Below are 22174 nucleotides of genomic sequence, written 5' to 3'. Positions count from 1 at the left end.
TGTATAAAGATCAATTTGGAAGAGTGCAAAATATAAATATATACGTGCAAATACAATGTATAGAAATACTGTAATACAAGGTTTAGCACTCACCATATTTGTATTTGCACTCTTCACAAACTAAGGCTAAGGCTCAGTTTGGAAGTACAAAAACAAATATATGGAGTGCAAAACTGTATTTTGTATTATTTTTTTATGTATTTGTACTCTTTTCAAACTGAGCATAAGGCTGTATTTGATTGCAATGCAAATAAATTTTCATTGATACAAAACCATGGCAGTGCCAATGATTTGAGTGTAAATTCTGACTAATTTTTGTTTCAAATTTTATCTTATTTTGTTTAATTGCAATAAAAATTAAGTAAATTAAGATATGAAGCAAAATAACGTAAAATCCAAAACAAAATTAAACAAGAATTTGCATTTTTTTACATTCACTCCCATGCATTTGTACTAGTGCAAATGAATTTGCACTACAACCAAACCCAACCTAAGGGACACTTCATGAAGAACAACAAAATATGTACAACATTTTGTTTACAACCTTTGCAGAATTCTGAAAGTTCTTTGTCGATTACAAATTGTAGAGGAAAGTGTCCCCAACAAACTGGGTCAAATTCTTGCTTAGGCTGTGTTTGATTGCAATACAAACAAATTTGCACTAATCCAAAATCATGGCAGTGCAAATGATTTGAGTGTAAATTCTAACCTATTTTTGTTTCAAATTTTAACTTATTTTGTTTGATTGCAGTGCAAATGTAATAAATTAATACATGAAACAGAATAAAATAAAATCCTAAACAAACTTAAACAAGAATTGGCATTTTTTTTTACATTTGCATTCCCATACATTTGTACTAGTGCAAATAAAATTGCACTGCAACCAAACACAGCCTTAGAAACAACAGGGTAGATGGCAAAAGGAATTATCATCTAGTTCTCAGTTCTCCCTATTTTGTTAAAAAGGAAATAGAGAAGTCGGGCTAAGGGCATGTTCATTTGCTTTGAAGTCTGACATCTAAAAGTGCAATAATTACATTAAGAGGTATATTGGTATTGGTGAATTTTTCTTTCCTCTGAACTTTGAATGCAGAGAATATTGTTCTGAATTCTGAAAATTATCAAATATTCATTTTGACCCCATACATGAGAGTTTTTGTTTGTCTTTTAGAAGTATCATTAATGATCGCACTTTAAGAAATAAGAGAGAAGAAAAAATAAACATCCATTATTAAAAGATTCTTATTAAGAAATAAGAGTTAAGCAGAAAAAGCCCTGAGCCAAAAAGGGAAATTAAGCGCAACCTTTGGATTTTCAGCATAACTAAACCATTGCATAGATCATATGATACCTTCGATATGATTGATTGGTTCATTTTGCCATTTGACATTGCCTCTATCAAAGCTTCCCCCAATTGACAGTTGACAAGTCTACTTTTTTGGCAAACAAGTCATGAGGGGAATCTATGATAGAGGCAATGTTAGCGTGTTTTGGGCCCACTTCGTTGTGATACCTCATGGAGATAGTGATTTGTGTTCGTATGGTTATGTGATGAAACCCAAATAGCTAGTTTTGGTGAGGCTGGATTTTTTTAAGTAAAAACCATGCAAATATTTTAAGAGTATGGCATCCAGTCGCACATCGGGAATATGTTAAATTCATGGGGAAGGGGTAGAGGTGTAAAATCGAGCGACCGATACGGCATTGCTCACATGTAGCCTATGCAAAGTGCAGGTCATGCTATGCCGGTCGATATGCTGAGCCGCGGCTTGAGCCCACATGGGCCCATGTCGTGTTGTGTCATGCCATAGGCCAGGTTGGTCCATGAGCCAAGTCTTGGGCCAGCCCAAGCCACAAAACGGGCCAAGCCATGTTTTTTAAAAACTTTGAAAAAAATATATATAATGAAAATTTTAACACAAATTAAAAATAAACAATAAAAAATATCTTAAAATTTTATTTTATATGAACTTGATGTACAAAATTATTTATATATGCAATAGCAAAATAATATAATATAATAAAATTATATATATATATATATATTAATATATTATATATTTATTATATATTATATTATATTATATAACTATATATGGGTTGTGCCAACACACGGGAACATGCGACACGGTCTACTCGGTCGTGTCATGTTGTGCCAACCCATGGACCTAAAACCTCAGGCCTAGCACGGCCCATAAAATTATGTCATGTCGAGTCGTGCCAAGCCGCAAGTAACACAACCCATTTTACAACTCTAGGAAGGGTGGGATGGGGATTGCTTTGACAGGGCGGGGACGGGGATTAATCGTGATACTTGACCAAGGTCGGAGTTGGGGATAGGGAATGAAGTCCCCACCCCACCCCGACCCCGACCTCGACCCCGACCCCGACCCCAATTTTAAAATATTATTTATATTTTAAAATTTTTATTTATTTAAATTAAATTTATTTTTAAAAAATTACAGTTTACTATAAAAATTCTAGAATTCAGGTCCCCACGGAGAACCTGTCCCTATAGGGGATCAGGGATGGAGGACAACTTTTACCCCTAACGGGGATAGGGATTTATTCCAAAATCAAGGTCAGAGAATATGACTCCTACTCCGTTGCCATTCCTACCAATGCTTATTGAGGAAAAAATTGCAGCTTAGGCTCAATTTCAAGGAGTACAAAACTACAAATACAAATATGTGGAGTGCAATCTTACCAAAAAAAATATATAGAATACAAAACCTTGTATTTTGTATTACTTTGTATTTATTTGTACTGTACATTTGTATTTTTACTCTTTCAAACTGAGCCTTATGTGTAAAATAAATCAAAACCAAAATCTCCAAAAGACATTGTCAGTTCTAGTTGCCTCACCAGTCACCAGTTGATATGGTTATTGATGCATGCACACAACAATTTCCTAAGGTTGATTTTATCAGCTTTGTAACATAAGATGTTTATCAGTTTTGTAACATAGATGTTGGGTAAACTGTGGGGGTGTGGAATGGCGTTTTTTAAACTAGGCTTTTGCATGAACCCGGAGTAATTCTGTATGCCCTTTATCGCAACCTGTACGTCTTCTTTTCTTTCTTTTCCTTCACTTCCCATTTCAAAACCAATTTGGCACTTCCTGAATATATCATTTACTTGGTTGAATGATCACAGGAAAGAATCAATGAACATGTATCACATGAAAATATGAAATATTATACACCAAATAATGGAAAACAAATACTAATATACTATATTCCTCATTCCTTTTCATTTCCCTTTCCTTTCTAATAATATTACAAGATGTTACATGTAGCTAGACGACCCCAATAGCAAATCAAGCATGTCATCAGGGGTTAAAAGAGTTGTACCGCCAAGAATCAATTCTATATCTGGCCTCCCGCTTTCGGATAGTGCCTCCTGAGCTTCATGTACCTGATTTTCAGAGGCAACCAAAGATCAGTACTTTGAAGCACACGTACAAATTTCCTTTTTACTGGAAAAGGGTGTCAGGAAAATATTATATTTTACATATTCATATCTACAATGGAAAGTTAGTATTTAACCAAAAGAGAAGATTCTGAGAAGAGCTTTCAAATTTAGATTGGAAGGTTTAAGAACTACAGACCTCATGACCATTGATGCCCCCTACAACAAAAACCAAAATAATGTTCTGATCTCCAAGACTTGGTTTTGCCTGCAGTTAACAAAAATCAAAGTTGAGCATTTAGAAAGGGAAAAAAACTGTATACCAAGCAAATAAAAGCAATAGGTCATATAAGCATACTTGTCCAAGACCAAATCTGCCAAATCCACTTTTAAAAAGTCGTCCAACCGTAGAGGAATGATACTCTAATCCAGGTATATCATGCTTGCCCAGGACAATGGTTAGAAGTTTATAAAGCAATCCTCTAGACATGTTTCCGCCATAGTTACTTTCTAAGGCTAGTGGCCCTTCTCTCAGTGCCTTATTCTTCCTCTTCAAATTGGACAATTTGTGAAAGAGTTTAAAAAGATTATCTACCCTATCTCGTAATTCCAACTTAAGTTGCATATCACCGTACACTTGTTCACTATTAGTATCTATATCTTCATCACCCCAGTTACCCCACTGCTCATCATCAAAATCGTCATTTGCTGATTGATCTGACGGCTCTCCCTTGGGCTTCTCAGACTTGATCTTGTTGAAGTTGGCCTCAAGTTCCTCTTCAATGCCATGGAGAAACTTCAATTTTGCAGCTACAGGGTTTTCAATGATTGCTTCCACAATGGATTCCTTTAAGAAATGCTCCTCTTGCCAAGAAAAGGGTCCACCAGACCCAGATGTCGGAAAATTCTCACCAGCCAAAATATAACCAATAATTGCAAGGAGCAATGCATCCTGAAAAGAAAGAAGACTTCTAGAAGATTCCATGCTTTGATTATTCTGTTCATTTGATGTCAGTAAAACACTCTTGTTGATGATATCACCAATCTGCGCAGAAAGACTCTGACTTGTGTCTCCAGCACTTATACTCAATATCTTCTCAGCACTGACAAATGCATCCCAACGGGAGCTATATGGTTCACTCAGTGCAAACTCTGAAGCAGCTGCTAACTGAATAATTCCTCTGTTTCTCATTAGAGATAATTGGTTCTCAGCTAATGCTCGAACCATATAGCACAACTCTGAGGTTGAAGTAAAACCAGGGCGTGTTTTCATATTTGCAGATACTCTTTTCTGACGTATTATTTCCTGGAGCCATTTCTTTATCAGCAAGATTCCTTCTTTTGTTCTTCTATCCAGTATAGCTTCCAAGTAGCATGCACCCAGATAATTCTCAGAGGAGACAAAAGACCCATTAAGCATCTCAACCACAGAATATGTGAAATTTCCAGCATGGGATTTACTGGTAAGATCAGTAATATCAATGGTTTGAGATCCAGATTTACTAGTATTCCAACCACATAGAAAAGCTTCAATGCTCTCCATTAGTCTAGAGTTATTAATCTCGGGTTCTTTGCTAAGAAATTGCCCAAGTGGTATCTGAACATCAAGGGGAGTACGCTGTAAACTAGCTTGGATGCATTTGTCTTGGATTTGTGAGCCTTTCATTTGCATGGAAGATGTTCTTCTATTATGGGGCAACGATGAGAACATTCGGTCAACTAGTGAATCCCCATGACAACATGGAGTAACAAGGTCAAGTGTTCGGTCAACCAGTAACAAACCTGCCGAGCGTTTGCGCCTCCCCACATCATAAAGACTAGACATGTCTGTCAAAATCTTGCCAATAGTATTTGACAGTACACCGAGAGAAAATATTTCCATCTTCAGATCCATCTAAATGTTTTAGAAAACGAAATGATGACCATGGAACAAAAGGGAAAGTATGCAGTCAGTATAAATAAATTAGAGGATAAACAAAATGACAATTTTTGAAGTTGAAAGCACCCAACTCTAGTCAATACCTTGGCAGCCAGATAGTAAAGAAAATGTGCTGTAAGAGTTGCCCCAGGAGGAGCTTCATCACTGTCTGAGGATAATCCATAACTAATGGGAGGCAACCCAGGGCTAAGAGAGTCTTCATGTTCATTCGATAAGCATGCTTCAGCGACTGTTCCCTCTGAAGGTAAAACAAAGACTCTAGATGAAAGAGGACATAATATCATCGGGAAGTGTTGCACAGACACAACCAATCTGTGCCATCTCTCTCCTGAATAATTCATAGAATAACCCTCTTTTAAATCTCTACCACTGGAACTATCTTCAGGACCAACAATCTCCTCTTCACCAAAAGCAAATTGTGACCAGCCCTCATCTTCCAAATGCAATCTTTCTGGAAAACAGCCTTTTTCTGACTGTGTAAATTCACCAAGAACAGATGAACCATGTGCCCTTGTTTCAAATTTCCTGACAAGCTCTTCATAATCTTGGAGAAGCAAGGATTCATACTCACGAAAAGCATCTGGTCCCAGAGGTGAATTAGCATCACATGAGTGGGATATCTGGAATTATAAAGATAAAAGCAACAAAATAAGATTTGACCACCAACTGAAGGAAGAAAGAAAATTTATAAACCAAAACTTCACTCTGTAAATCTAATGTAGCAAGAAACAAACATTTCACATATGATGAGACAAGAAGTTATAATGACTTGATGAGACAGCAAGAATGAAACATTTCAGTTCTAGAACCCTATCATCCGTCGATCCCTAAGAATGGAAGCATAACTGATATTATGTATGCAAGGTTCAAAATATCGTTACGCCCGAAACGCCGGTAGGGGCGTATCAGGCAATACCGATAGTGTTTTTTTGGCTTTTTTTATTTATTTTTTCAAAACTGGTTCAGGGGGGCGGTTTAACGCTCCTCCACCCCGTGAACCGGTTAGAACCCCGATACACCCCCTGTAGAGGCATATCAGGAAGCCACCGGCACGATATGTATCGGCTGATACGTATCAATACTTTGAACCTTGTATGTATGCTCAAAATAATGATTAAAAGAAATTATACTGTGTCAAAGTCTTCTTTTCAAATGTAAACTCCAAGCATCCATGGTTGTATGGTTCTGATAAAAAGAAAATTAGAACAAATATGATAAGTATTTATTTGATTTACTAATCGATGCTCACTTCTATTGATTTTCTTATGTTTTCACTTGTCAAAAGTGCAGTATGACGACATTTTACAAACAAACATTTTAATTTATATGCATGATGTAATACTCTTTGATCCAAAATGTGCAACAGTTACTCTTAAAGGGAGTGAGTGGCCATAATGAATTAGATAATATCAAAGTAAATCAACTACTTTATGGTTGCATTTTCCTTGATGAAAAACTGGTGCAAAAGCATAATTGAAAGCCTCTCACAACTTTTGTTGTAGTGGCAGTGGGTGCAAATTTGTTTCTAACCCCTTTACCTTGAAACAAGCAAAGTTTATTTCAAAACCAATTGGTTAATAGATCGATAGAAAAGTAAAGAGAAAAAGTTTTATTATTTTGGCATTATTGACTAAATTGAAAAGAAAAAACAAGGAACTTAGTTAAATGAAACATGGTTGGCAAGTTTTCACCATGCATGAACAGAAATTCAATACATAAGAAGTTCAAGACAAAAACCATGAAACCTCATCAATCAAAAAGAGAGATTAAAATGGAACAAGAACCTCTGACATGGATGTTAGTATAGTACAATGAAGAACAGTTTGGTGAGTCGTCAGACAACGCAGTATATACCGATGTGCATCACTCAGAAGACGTGATGTGATGACCACTATTTTCTTTACAGGGTTGAAATTTGACTTCCAGTTGACCACCTACATAGAAAAAAGTAATAATTAAAACTATTCATTCCCCCCCTCTCCAAACTCACTTAAGATGCCAAAATAAATTAAGAAAGAAAATATCTACAAAACAATCTAACTGTGAACAGAAGAATTGAAAATATTAGGTGCATGAATGATAGGCAGAACCAATGCATCTAAATCATCCAGATTGCTTAACTGCTAAATTCTAACACATTCTGATGTCCTCTTCAAGCAAAAACAACAGAGAAAATGATATGCCAGCACATGAGAACATTAACTGCAAACCCACTGAAGGCAGAGTCAGTTCCTACTCCCTAGTGCCACTTATAAGCAAGTAAGCATCTGAAAGGGTCTTAAATATGATATTCCATATAGTATTTTGATCTAAATAAGCAATTAAACATCATCTTTATATATAGCATTTAGCCAGTGATTTGGACATGAGCAAATGGCTTGGCTCGTTCACTTGCCAGGCAAGGGATAAATAGGGAGCAAATCTTTTGGGCTACAATGTAAGGGATTCCAATGTACTTTATGCTACTGCTAGTAGCTGCCCTACATTTTCAGTTGTACATAAAAAAAAATTCTTTATTTCTAATTAATAAAAGTTTCAGTTGCCCATCAACAAAATGACATCTTCCCAATGTGGATAGGGGATTTTTCTTTTTTTTGATCAACAAGAGAAATTCATTTTATTAAATGATTATAATTTAGTACAACTGTTGGATGCTTCCAACCCAAAAGTTTACAGGTTTTCCCAGAATAGATTTGTCTGTCAACTCTCTGTTTAGCTAGAAAATCAGCCATCCCATTGGCAATTCTTCTCACCCAGATGAACTTTGAACTTAGTTGCTTTGCAACAACATCAATCTCCCTAAAATCATGTCTGTATTTCCAAGGTGCTGCTTTGAGATGTTTAGCTCAACGAATTACTAGTTGTGAGCAAGGTTCAAAATATCGCAACGTATCGGGCCGTATCGGCCGATACATATCGTTCCGACAAGAACCCAATACACGGAACATGTATAAATCCTTTGTTCCACTTCTTTTTTTACGTATCGGCCGATATGGGCCCGTATCAGGCTGTTTCGGATCTGTATCTGCCGATACGGGCCAGAAACAGTCTGATACAGTTCAATACATATGATTTCGGTTCATCATTAATTTCGTTAAGCAATATTTAATACCGAATCTCTCATTAATGTCATTAGTCCTTTATTTAAGTCTAACTTCTCTTTCATTAATTACTCAATTACTCCAAAGCACATTTAAATTTGAATTTTTAGCGCCTAATTCAAATTCTCACATTAATTCCTTTAATTAATGATCCCCTCTCATTAATTTCGTTTTGTTAGAGTAAAACTTCAAATTTTAGCTATAGCTAGGTTTGAACCTTGGTCACTTGATTTTAACAACCACAAGTTCGCCAATGAGCCATACATATTTGTCTGCTATGATCATATGTATTTTTAATTTTAAGTAAATTTTCACTTTTCTTAATGTGTGACAAGTGTTTATTAATAAATGCTAGAATTAATTATTAAAATTTATATACTAATAAATATTAAGATTAATTATATTGGTTTTTTGAAAATCGGCATTCACATTTTAGTTTTTTTTTTTTTACATTTTAGTTATTCCATCATTTTTCAATGGTCACTAATTGTGTCCCAATATGTCACACTTTATATAAACCATTAAATTATGGTTTTTTTTACATTTAAACGACTTATCTACAATCATATAAAGTTTGTAACTATTGTTAGTAATATATTTTTTAGGATTTATATGAATTTTCTACTATATTTATGCGTATCTTGATTTTTCATTCGTATCCATACATATCCAAAGCGTATCCCGATATGTCTCTTAAAATTGTCTTTCCGGCATAGTTTTCAAGGTGTCTAGGCGATTCTGGGCTACACTAGGGCACCTAGTCGCCTAGGCAATAAAAATTTTATTATAATATAAAAATCTGACTTTTGGCTAGTTTCCTAGTTTTATATACCATTCAGCATGTATGTTAATTGAAAAAAATAACAATTCTCTTTATTAAGAACATTACATTTCCTCTAAGAATGTGGAAAATCATCATATCTAAAAGATAAAAATCTTTAACATATATTAATTTCATTATTTTCAAAAATAATACTACTATAATAAGTATTTAATAGAGAAAATTCATATTAATTAGCAGCTAAAGATGGTTATCAACTGTATATGATAAATATTCAAGATGGAAAGTAAAATAGGGAAAAAAAAACAAGGATGGAGTTTCTGTTTTATTTAATTAGAGAGAGAATAGAAAAAATAATTTTATTATTCTATTCTTTCTTTCCTCTTTCTTTTCTTTCTTTCTTTCTTTCTTTCTTTCTTTTTTTCTTCTCAAAACCCTTTGATCTTTTAAATTTCAATAGTAAAACATTAAAACAAAGTATAATTGATATATATAGCATATAATAAAATGTATTAACACATACATTAATAAGATAGAGCAATATAAATGATATTATAAAAGGCGCCCACCTTGTCATTTTTGTCGCCTAGGCGGGCACCTAGTTGCTAAAAGTCAAGGCGTTTGGGCAAGGCCCGCCTAGGTGACACCTTGATAACTATGCTCCCAGTACACCTTGTGTTTCCGATACTTTGAACCTTGGTTGTGAGTCGCCTTCAACTTCCAAGTCCCAAAGATCAAGTTGTCGTGCTAATCTCAATCCTTGAAGCAATGCCCAGATTTCTGCCTTGACTGAATCTCCTATGCCAACTGGACTTGAATACATCAAAACCACCAATCCTTGGTCATCTCTAATCACTCCCCCAATTCCTGCTCTTCCTGAGTTGCCCATAGAGCTACCATCAAAATTCAGTTTCAGCTTATTAACAGCCGTGGGCTTCCAATCCATTTGCACTTATTCAAGGTGTCTACTTGTTTGCACTACTTCAGACCAAGTTCTAATAATGTCATTGACTGAAAAAACTCTGAACAGGCAGGTCCAATGCTTTTACCCAATGTGCAACTCTCACTAAGATAGCTTCCACTAGCTCTTCCTTTGGCTGGATTTTCTCTACTGAAAATTCTATTATTCCTTTCTTCCCATATCATCCAAACCAATGCTGCTCTTACAGTCCTCCACATGATCTTCTCTCTCTTTTCCTTGAGCCTTAGGAAGTTAGAGTTGAATAAACTTACCACTTCTTGTGGGGGGACCAACTGCAACCAAAAAGAGAAAAAAAATATTCCAAAATACAAAACACAAGACAGGAAATTAATAAGTGAGGTAAGTTTTCACTACTAGCCTTACACAAAAGACACACATGACAAGAGAGTCAAGAATTGGGCCTCCTTTTCTGTAGAATGTCACGGGTGTTGATCTTACAAAGGAACACTTCCCAACACAAAGATCATATTTTGGGAGGGATAGGTGTACACCAGATTTCCTTTACTAGAAAAACTACCCCCTCCACCTAGGAATGGAAAGAACTAAAAGATTAAAGAAGGAAGCACAAGAAAATAAGCCATCAGGGGAGAGAGTCCAAATGAGTGATTCACATTCATTGTCTCTAAGACCCCTCCTGAATCTGAAATCCCAATTAACCCGAGATGGAGAGGTTACACCAAACACGGAAACTGGTTCAAACTTATAGGCTGAAAGGGAGTAAAGTATTGGAAATTGTTAGCAAAGAGGCAAATCACCAACCCAAAGATCTTCCCAAAACAAGATTTTATTCCCAAAACCCACATCAAAATGAATTAAATTTAAGGATGGAGGCACCTCTATTATTGCTTTCATGGGGATTTTGAAGAAGTGTACGAGTCCAGTTTTGCATCCCAGTGATTCTTTCCTAATCCATGTGTTCTTTCGATGACCCTGTGCCACAGCCATCTCCTTCCAGAGGAAATCTCCAAAGCCACTTCCCTAATAGAGTCCTATTCCTCTTGATCAGATTCCCAATCTAATCAACCTTGCTCCTTAGTTTTACATACTTGTTCCCATTTTATCAAATGATCCTCTCTTCCATCCCCAAGTTCCCATAAGAAACCCCTCATAATCTTTTCTAACTGCCTAGCTATTTTGACCAGGTTCCTAAAGGTTGACAGATGGTAGATACTAATGAGGACTTGATTAGTGTTATTCTTCTTCCCAAAGAAATGTAACTCCTTTTCCACATAGCCAGTTTTTTGCCAAACCTTCCCAAGACAGGTTTCCAAAAACTTTCTAATCTTGGGTTTCCCTCCAACAGGAGGCCAATGTATTCTATGGGCCAATCTCTCACCTCACAGCCTAGAGTTCCAACCAATAACAGAATGCTTACCTCTTCTATATCAATTCCTGCCACACAACTCTTATCCCAATTCACTTTCAAACCCGAAATCCTTTAGAATTCATTGAATAGATCCCTTAGATTTCTTATTTTATCCACATTACAGTCTTCACAAAAAATCATTATGCCATTTGCAAACTGTTGATGAGAGGCAATCACACACATCCTTTCTCCCTACCCTCCATAGTTTTCAAGGCGACAAGGTGAGGCTAGGGGGGCGCCTTGTCGCCTAGTTATGTTAAAAACATAGATCCTAGGGTAGTTCCTTAGGTACCATAACCATATCTCTTTAATAATTATTCATGAGTTTCATAAGAAAAGTATAAATTTCATATTAAAGTATAGAAAAATCAACATATTCATGAGAAGAAAAGGAAGAAGGAAAATAAAATTCAAAAAATATAGGGGCTGAACCCTTATTTTTGTTATAGGAAAAGAAGAAAATAAAAAGTATTGGTAGTAGTAGTAGAAGAAGAAGTAGAAGAAGAATAAATGGAAGAGGAAAATGTGCTGATTAGATAAAATTTTTAGTTCTTCCTTACTTATTGGTTCAGGTTTTCAAGTCTTTGAGGGTTCAATACAGCATTTAGCAATGTTTGTGTTGACTAAACCCTAATAAACAAGAAATTAATAAAAAGAAATTAGTATATAAACACACAAAATTATTATTTTAGTTTAATAATGTCTATTTTATAATTATAATCTCAAAAAAGAATGAATAAAAAAGTATCTTATAGTAGGAAGTAGAAAACTGTGAGGCGATTAGGCGAGGCGAGCCTCAAAGGGCGCCTTGTCGCCTAGGCGTTGCCTTGACAACTATGCTACCCTCCAACCCCTAATCATATTGTCCAATTCAACTTTAATAATCATTCTACTTAGGACTTCAGCTATTAGAGTGAACAACAAAGCGGACAAGGGGTCTCCCTGTCTCAAACCTCTTTTTGCTAGGAAAAAATCTCTACCAATCCCATTAATCCTAATTGAGAAATGCACCGAGTAGAACACCCTCAAATTCATTTCCTCCATTTTGCCCCCAACTTTTCTAGCAAACCAAGAAGGAAATCCCAATCCACCATGTAATAATCTTTTTCTAGGTCTAATTTACAAACCACCCCTTTCCCCCTTTTCTTTCTCTTTTCCTCACACATTCATTTGCCACCAGGATTTGATCCACTATTTGCCTCCCATCCACAAAAGCTCCCTGAAATTGAGATATCACCAAGGGAAAACAAGTCTCCAGTCTACCAACTAGGACTTTGGCAACAATTTTATACAAGGTTCCTAAAAGACTAATGGGCCTATAGTGTCCTTTGGGGGTTGCATCTGTTCCCTATGAGATTTTTCCTTTTTCCTGAAATTCTTCAAAAACATCCATTAAATCACCCTTTATAATTTCCCAACACTGTTTCATGGATTTATTCTAGACTAAAACTCCTTTCTAAAAGTGTTGAATGAATTTCAGGTACCCTTTGCCACTCAAGATCGCAACTTTCTAAATTTCTCTGTAGAGAAGATGGGCCGAATGGCCCATAGGCTGTTTATCCTTTTTTATCTTTTATGTTCTTTGTTGTAATGGGCCTTAATCTATGCATTATTCTTTCTTATGTTATGTCTTTTTAATTTTCTGCCCAACTAGGGGCTTCTCTGTAAATTACTAAAGTTTAACTTAATGAAATAGAATTAAGGGAGTAAAAGAAGAGATTATGTTCGAAAATCTCTCTCTCTGAACCCAAGCTGCTGCCACCTTCTTCTTCTTCTCTCCTCTTGAACTCTGATTTCTGCTACTTTCTTTTGAAATTTTGCAACTTTCTAAACAGTCCTTGCTTCTCAAAAGGTTGTTTTTCTTCTTAGTATCAGAGCAGGCTCGTTTTTCCCTTTTTTCACCTTTTTTTCCCATACACAGCGTGTATGGAGAACTTAATCGTATGAATAGTTAAAGAAACCTATTTCAGCCCAGTTGTTAGTGGTTTCTAGAGAGAAGGGGACTGGTTTTGTCGTCCTCTTGACAGATTCAAGTGTGTTGCTCGAAACCCTAATTTTCTGGAGAAATCTGATTGCGGGCCGCCCCACGGGGAGTTTGGCCTGGGCGCTTAGTGACTGAAGGCCTTCTCATTCTTCTTCTTGAAGATCGAATCAAGTGGATTGGTGTTTTGTAAAGTCTACAATGAGCGGCTGAGTTTTCTCTGTTTCTCCCAGCTTCCAGGTGTGACGCAGGTTACCGGTACAACTGCATAGAGGTTGGCTCACAACACAATTTTTGTTATGTCTTCATTTGTTGTTATTCGAAGTTGTTTTAAGTCATTTTTGAAGTATTTAAGAAGATGAACTCCTCAGACTTTGAAAACAAGCATGTTGCTGAATCTGAACAGGTTCCGAGAGCCTTTGTAGACTCTCTACTGGCTGTGACCATAGTCAAACTGGATGGAATTAATTATCTGGCTTGGTCGCAATCAGTAAAGATTCATATTTGAAGTAAAGGCAAATGGGGTTTTATCTCCAGGAGCAAAAAGGCTCCTCCGGAAGATGATCCATCATATGAAGAGTGGATGCAAGAAAATTATACTGTTATTGGATGGCTTGTGAACTTAATGCAAACACAGATTAGTCAGCACTATTTGTGGATGAATTTAGCAAAGGAAATTTGGGATAGTGTTGCTGAAACCTATTCCCAAAAATTAAATGTGGGCAGGGTTTACAAATTGAGAAGTGATGTGAAGAATTTGAGACAAGGGGAGAAACCATTAGCTATATACTTCTCAACACTGGAGTCTTTATGGCAAGAAATAGATTTGATAGAAGTTGTAGCCTGGGACACCACTAATGATGCTGAGACCTACAGAAAACTAGTTGAGAGAAACAGGGTGTTTGAGTTCTTGACAGGGCTAAACCCAGAGTACAACATTACAAAGCAAAATATTTTATCCAAGGATAGTGTCTCACTGTCTCAAGGCACAAGGCTAGGCTGTAAGTGGGTTTTTACTATCAAATATCATGTTGATGGCATCATTGAAAGGTACAAGGCTAGGCTGGTTGCAAAAGGCTATACACAGACATATGGGACTGATTATCTGGAGACCTTTGCCCCTATTGCCAAGATGACTTCTGTGAGAGTTCTGTTATTTTTGGTTGTACACTCAGACTGACCACTTTATCAACTGGATGTAAAGAATGCATTTTTGAATGGAGAGTTACATGAGGATGTCTATATGTCTCTTCCTCTAGGGATGTATGAAACAAATATGAAAGGAAAGGTCTACAGGCTGAAGAAATCTCCTTATGGACTCAAACAGTCCCCTAAAGCATGGTTTGAAAGGTTTAGGGCTGCCCTTGTTAGCTTTGGCTATGTACAGACACAATCTAACCATACCCTCTTTGTGAAGAGGAGAGGATCCTTGGTCGTTTACCTGATTGTGTATGTTGATGATATTGTTGTGACTGGTAATGATGTCTCAGGGATTAATGATTTCAAATCTTTCCTTCATACAGAGTTTGAGATCAAAAATCTGAGGGAATTGAGATACTTCCTTGGCATAGAAGTTGCTAGATCCAAGGATGGGATCCTTATCTCTCAGAGAAAGTATGTTCTTGATTTGCTCTTTGAAATAGGGAAGATGGGTGCTAGACCAGTTGCTACCCATATCGATATGAGCCATAAACTCTCTGCTTCCGATGGAATATTGTTAGAAGATAAGGGAATCTTCTAGAGACTACTTGGAAAACTTCTTTATCTATGCATAACTCGGCCAGACATTGCATATGTTGTCAATTGCATCAGTCAGTTCATGCATGCTCCCAAGGATACTCACATGGCAATAGCAGAGTGGATTCTATGTTATTTTAAGGGCTCCCCTAGAAAGGGAATTCTATTTGCTAAGCATGGCCATATGAAACTTGAAGCCTACACAGATGCTGACTAAGCCGAAAGCATTGATGATAGAAGATCTACCTCTGGGTACTGTAGCTTGGTGGCAGGTAATATTGTCTCTTGGAGAAGCAAGAAACAATTAGTTGTTGCTCGATCTTTAGCCGAAGCAGAATACAGAGCCATGGCTCATGGAGTTTTTGAACTATTGTGGCTTAGATCATTGATGAAGGAACTGGGTATTGAGCATGATAAGACAATGATGTTATACTGTGATAATCAAGCCGCCATCAACATTGCTCACAACCCAGTGCAACATGACAGAACTAAGCATATTGAAGTTGACAAACACTTCATTCGAGAAAGAGTGGCTTCTGGAGAAGTGTGTCTACCTTTCATCACCTCTGAAGGACAATTAGCTGATTTTCTCACCAAGGGCATTCCCAAGGCTAAACTTCAGCATGATACTGGCAAGCTTGGCATGATTGACATCTATGCTCAACTTGAGGGGGAGTGTAGAGAAGATGGGCCGAATGGTCCATAGGCTGTTTATCCTTTTATATCTTTTATGTTCTTTGTTGTAATGGGCCTTAATCTGGGCTTTATTCTTTCTTATGTTATGTCTTTTTAATTTTCTGCCCAATTAGGGGCTTCTCTGTAAATTACAAAAGTTTAACTTAATGAAATAGAATTAAGGGAGTAAGAGAAGAGATTATGTACGAAAATCACTCTCTCTGAACCCAAGTTGTTGCCACTTTCTTCTTCTTCTTCTCTCCTCTTGAACTCTGATTTCTGCTACTTTCTTTTGAATTTTTGCAACTTTCTAAACAGTCCTTGACAACTATGCTACCCTCCAACCCCTAATCATATTGTCCAAATCAGCTTTAATAATCATTCTACTTGGGACTTCAGCTATTAGAGTGAACAACAAAGCAGACAAGGGGTCTCCCTGTCTCAAACCTCTTTTTGCTAGGAAAAAATCTCTACCAATCCCATTAATCCTAATTGAGAAATGTACCGAGTAAAACACCCTCAAATTCATTTCCTCCATTTTGCCCCCAACTTTTCTAGCAAACCAAGAAGGAAATCCCAATCCACCATGTAATAATCTTTTTCTAGGTCGGTCTAATTTACAAACCACCCCTTTCCCCCTTTTCTTTCTCTTTTCCTCACACATTCATTTGCCACCAGGATTTGATCCACTATTTGCCTCCCATCCACAAAAGCTCCCTGAAATTGAGATATCACCAAGGGAAAACAAATCTCCAGTCTACCAACTAGGACTTTGGCAACAATTTTATACAAGGTTCCTAAAAGACTAATGGGCCTATAGTGTCCTTTGGGGGTTGCATCTATCCTCTATGAGATTTTTCCTTTTTCCTGAAATTCTTCAAAAACATCCATTAAATCACCCTTTATAATTTCCCAACAATCCTAGTAGAAAGCCATCAAAAACCTATCAAGACCTAGAGCTTTTTATCTTTCCATTGTAAACATTGTTTCGTGGATTTCTTGTAGACTAAGACTCCTTTCTAAAAGTGTTGAATGAATTTCAGGTACCCTTTTGTTACGGTTCAGCACAGGCTTAGCCTTGCCTACGCTTGGCAGGCTTACGTTAGGGACATGCCCGTCATTTTCGCCTGTAAGATTTTTGGAAGAACTGATGTCATCTTCAGGCAGACCACCAAAAGCTTAACGTACTCTTTGAGGAGGGGTGGTCGACCTCCTTGGGTGCCTAACCTTGGCACTCCTAGACCTTCATCCCCTTGCGGGGCGGCCCTGGTTAACGGCTAGCATGGCTATCAGGGTTCCTCATGGGCGCACACTTGCTCATGGGGACAGTGTTGGACCGGCACTGCGCTACCGATACTCAAGGGAGGCTTGGCATGCGGGCCTGGCTCAAGCATGTCCCTTTACCTCGCCAGCCCCTTGCCCAAGCTGATTGAGCTATCCCGTTGCCCCTAGCGCACGGGTGTGCTCCGGCCCAAGCGGTTGCCTATCATCATGGCACACAGGTGCCTGTCATCATCGGCATACAGGAGACCCTTCACATCGGTGCCAAGTCACCTCATCGGCGCATGGTTGCCTTCCATTATGGTTGTCCCCCTTTAGCACGTAAGCGGCACCTCCCATGGACCGGTCTAAGCCAGGAGAGTGCCCCGGCCATTGGACTTGAGGTCATGATCTAGTGCTACTGACGTTGGTGGAGCCATCCCATCGGGCAACTCCTAGCCTCTAAGCGCATAAAGGCTTGTCCTGGCCTGCCTTGGCCAGGACGCCGCACGGGTTTCTTCCGCTGTAGAACTACCCCCGTGACACTTTGACACTCAAGATCGCAACTTTCTAAATTTCTCCTTCCTATGGTGGCAAAGATTGCTTTGAAGTGATCCACAAAAACCTTGATAATTTCCTCCTCTCTGGTAACAATTTGTCCTTCAACCTCAATACTGGAGATCAAGTTCTTCCTTCTTCCATTTGCTAAGGAGTGGAAAATTTTGGTATTGCCATCCCCTTCTATAAGCCACTTGCATCTCTATTTTTGTCTCTAGGAAATTTCTTCTTTTCTAAGAACCCCCTTTAACTCCACATTTAATCTCTACCTTTCTAATCTCTCCCCCACTATGCACACTCTCCGAGCCTCCTTAAGATCAATCCCCTCCATTCTTTTTTTCAAATATGTCCATTACCTCCTCTAATCTTCCAAATTCCTGTTTATTCCACTCTTTGATTATTTCTTCAAAAATTTCAACTTTTTGGTGAACCTCACCCCCTTATTATCAATATTGATCCCACTATCCATCCACCAACCCTTAATTTTTTTTCAAGAAATTTTGGGTCCTCTAACCACATATTTTCAAATATAAAAGGGGTGGGGGCCCTTGATAATACTCCTCAAAAAGACAAAGGGGGCAATGGTCTAGAGTCACTCTAAGAACTGCTTTCAAGACTAAATTACCCCAAAGATCCTCCCAATCAACTAAGTAAAGGAACCTATCCAGTTTAGAACAAACTAGAACCTCAGAACCACACACCAAGTAAAGATAGCTTGCAACAGTGGAGGTTCCTTCAGTTCCAAAGACTCCACCAAAGCATTAAAGTTCCTCATACTTGTTGTTACGCCTTGATTAGGATTGTTAGTTCACTTGAGTATCTCATAACATTGATATCACCACCCACACACCAAGGACCCTCATAAAGACCTCTAATTCCTCCCAAAATAGGCTTCTATCTCTATAAGAGTTAGGACCATACACATTTGTCAAAATCCAAACTCTACCATCATTGTCCTTTTTGAACTTCACTGAGACTAAGAATTGCCCAATTAATTCCTCCTAGCACATCGATTCTACATTTTTTCATATTGTAAGTATCCCTCCAAAAACGCACCAGGATGGGGCAAAAGACCAACTCCAGCCTCTACAACCCCATAATTCCTCATCCATCTTCTGTCCACCTCTGAAATTTTCATTTCTTGCAACATTACTATACTTGGTTTCTCTTTCCTCAAAACATTCCTAATTAACTTCCTCTTTTTAGCACTCTCTAGAATCTAGACCTCACAAATTCCAGCAAATTATGTTCATTAAAAAGGTATACAGGACCCTACCACTTCTTTACCCTCTTAGTGCCCCCTTCCTCTTCCTTTTCACATCCTTAACGTAGGAAACACCACTAGCTAATCTTTCTACCTCACTCCTCTTTCTCCTGCCTTTTTTTCTCTCTACCCCCTTCATTCCTTGCATAGACTCTCAATTTACAAGTCCTTCATTCGATTCTTTTGTTCTCTTCTTTTGAGAGAAGCTAGTACCAACTCTTCCACTTGCTTGGTTCACCATATCATGTTCATCTTTAGTTTTCTTTTCAGTCCAAATCCATTATCACCAAATTTGTTAAGTTTTCAAACACCAAATCCATTATCACCTTCTCCTCTTCTGCCACTAATTCTTCCCTTTCCCCCTTTTCAAAGGCACTCAGGTCACTGTCTACATCTGGAGGATGGATTATGACTAGATCTGCAAAGCAAGCAAGAAGTGGGGGAAACCGGGTTAGTATAATAACAAGACAAAGGGGCAATTGTAAGAGAAGAAACTCACTATATCTAGGCGACAAATCTTTCCCAGAGACACTCTGGTGCGCCATGTGCTTCTGCTTGATTTGTTTCTATGGTCCCTTCTCCATTTAGTTCGTCTGAGTTCTCACCAAAATTCATGGTACATTCGTCCACCTCCCCTTCCTTCAACTCAAGAATTTCCGTAGCCATAGTTTCTTCAAATAGAAGCCCAGTACCCATCTGTTCAAATTCCAAATGTTTGCATCCTTTTGTAGTAAAGATGCTACCAATGCTCGAAGGTTGTTCCACATCTTCGTCTTCCAAAACTCTGAGGTCCTCCCACTCCATTTCTTCCTCTGACTCTGCTTCGTTTGGATGTTCTCTGTTGTGGCACGAATTGGGCTTCTCTAGGGTAGTAGAGTTATCCACTTGGCACCATACCCATACCAAGTCCTTAGTTTTCCCTTTCAAACCCTTCTTAACTATCAACAATGGTTGTAGAACGTCCGGATTTTTTCCTTCTTTCCTTTGGGTCTTTTCTTCACCAAGAACCTTCTTGGACTAGAGAGAGTCGAAGGGGATGATGATAGATGGGGATTATCATCCCCCAATGATTCGTTATAAAAGGTCCGCATCATTTTTAAAGAGTCACATAACTCTTTTGAAACCAAACTGGCTCCAAAGTTAACCCAGTCTAGTTCAGTAGAATTTTCAACCAAGCCTTTCAACTTCCTTTTTTCAATTGAATTTTGACCACTCAAAGAGGGAATAGATTTTTAGATCTCCACGTAAGAGCCCTTAGGCACCATTGGATGAGATTCAAAATTATTCAAAAAACTTGCCTTATATGAAAATCAGTCCACTGATCCATTTGGTTCCGCCTTTTCATTTTCCAAAATATTCTCCTCCATCCCAAGCATTCCTTGCTCCAGCCAAAGATTTCCAAGTGGTACTCTACTAGCCAGGTCACCATTGGCTTCGGCTATCGAAGCCAACCAAACTCTTCTCCACCTCTCACCTGTGAAGTCAATTGAGCATGGTATACGCTCTAGTGGGTTCCAAAAATCTTCATCATTGTTACATGAAGGTCCTGCAAGTAATAGGCCTCCAGTACTCCTCCCCAAATCCCTGCAATTTTTTTGAAGATGTTTTCCTGCCACAGGTTGAATGGCAGCCCCAAGATCTTGACAGTTATCGCTCTTTCTGGAAACTCCTTTTCATTACATGAAGGTGTCCAGTTCTCTAGAGCAATCAGGCCTAGTTTTGATTCAAAGTTCACAATTTCAGCTTGGATTTCCACCAAATCCAGAACTGCCTTTCTTTCATCAAAGGGGAAAAGCTTCAGTCTTTCCTTTAAATGAAGCTTCTCCATAATTATCTCCAGGACTTCATTCCAATCAGTTATTCTCTGCTTTATTGAGACTATCTTCTTCTTTCCACAATTGGTTGTCTTGCCTCTCGAGATCATTTTAGGTGCCGCTAAAGTGGAGACAATCAGAACATCTTCTTTCCCCTCACTAAACTTTTCCTCTCATGCTTTTATTTGTTCTTCCTTGGAATTGCTCTCAGGGCATTCTGGTATCTTTGGTTCCATTTGTCTTACCAGAAAATATTCTAACATTTTAGGCATCAGCATCCAACCATGTTTCTCCTTACCTTCTGGAATGCATTCAACTGTTTCCTTCCTCCTCCAAAGCTTTCTGTAAGTGTGATGAACCAGCCATTTTTGTTACTTCTTTTCAGCTTCAAACTTCTTTCCTTCTCTCACAATTTGTTCCTCCATCCCTGAGTTTTCACTGTAAGCATTGCTCCATCCATGAATCCCTTGAGCTAACCTGCTGCTTCCAATCCCAATAAAACTGTTGCCCTGCTGTCCTCTCTGATTTTCAGGACTGTAGCTCCTCTACTTCTTGATTCCTCCAGTAGAAATCTCTTCTTCTCCAGCTTCAGCTCTTTCTTCCACCATGCCATTTATACGAAGCAATCCATCTCTTCCTGTTGCCATGATTGAGTAATGTAATAGCTGAGTTCATTCAAGAGGATAGAGGAGTAGGTCCAATAGATGACCAAGGTTTAAAATGTAGGTGTCTGTGGAAATGTTGGTCATACAAATAGAGGAAACATGTCAGAAATGTCGGAAATATTGTAAAAATTATAGACATGGAGGAAGAATTGTAAAATATGCAAAAATATAGAATGATGTCTTATGAAATGGTAAAGAAGCATAGGCATGTCTTTTTAAATTATTATCTTGTTCCAAATATTAAACAAAGCTAAGAAACTATGGTTGTAGACAAAATAATACATTGTTAAGTTGTCTTATAAACCTCAAGAGTCAAAACAACATGATGGAATGAATGAGTTCAAGCAAATAGATCAACCAAATAATTTATTACACAAACAAAAATTAATATTTAACTTCATGAAAAGAATATCAAGCTAGCTCAAAGTGACAATCAAGTCCATTAGGAAGGCAATAACATTGCTACTCCACATTATTTACAATATTACCAACTTATGTTATAATATTATTTCTTGTAGTCCACATAGTGTTGGTGCTGTCAATTCCAGTAAAATTTCATGTCAATCACCATAGATATGGAAATATGTTGTGGAAATATTAGGAAATTTATGGACATTTTAAACCATGTAGATGACAAAAA

General features: G+C 37.7%; 1 protein-coding gene across 6 annotated transcripts in view; it reads right to left on the bottom strand.

Moving 5' to 3' along the window:
- Positions 1 to 3110: 3110 nt before the first annotated feature.
- The window catches only part of LOC104603167 (vesicle docking protein), a 33045-nt gene continuing 13981 nt past the window's right edge, over positions 3111 to 22174 (bottom strand). For 3 of the 6 annotated variants that reach the window (XM_019198723.2, XM_010267128.3, XM_010267130.3), the window contains 5 exons: positions 7135 to 7284; positions 5434 to 5970; positions 3770 to 5305; positions 3611 to 3679; positions 3111 to 3417 (listed from right to left, as the gene is read on the bottom strand). In XM_019198723.2, the coding sequence (XP_019054268.1) occupies positions 3289 to 3417; positions 3611 to 3679; positions 3770 to 5305; positions 5434 to 5970; positions 7135 to 7284 (2421 nt within the window). In that variant the 3' untranslated portion in view covers positions 3111 to 3288. Of the gene's footprint in view, positions 3418 to 3610; positions 3680 to 3769; positions 5306 to 5433; positions 5971 to 7134; positions 7285 to 9801; positions 19474 to 19554; positions 21600 to 22174 lie in introns of all 6 variants that reach the window. The other 3 variants (XM_010267131.3, XM_088893192.1, XM_088893193.1) reach the window with 3 other exon arrangements.

Source organism: Nelumbo nucifera, chromosome 8 (genome assembly GCF_055504915.1).
Source record: "Nelumbo nucifera cultivar China Antique chromosome 8, China Antique-T2T, whole genome shotgun sequence".
NCBI classification, from domain to species: domain Eukaryota; kingdom Viridiplantae; phylum Streptophyta; class Magnoliopsida; order Proteales; family Nelumbonaceae; genus Nelumbo; species Nelumbo nucifera.
The sequence above is the reverse complement of the archived record's forward strand: the minus strand, read 5'-3'. Positions and strand labels throughout refer to the sequence as shown.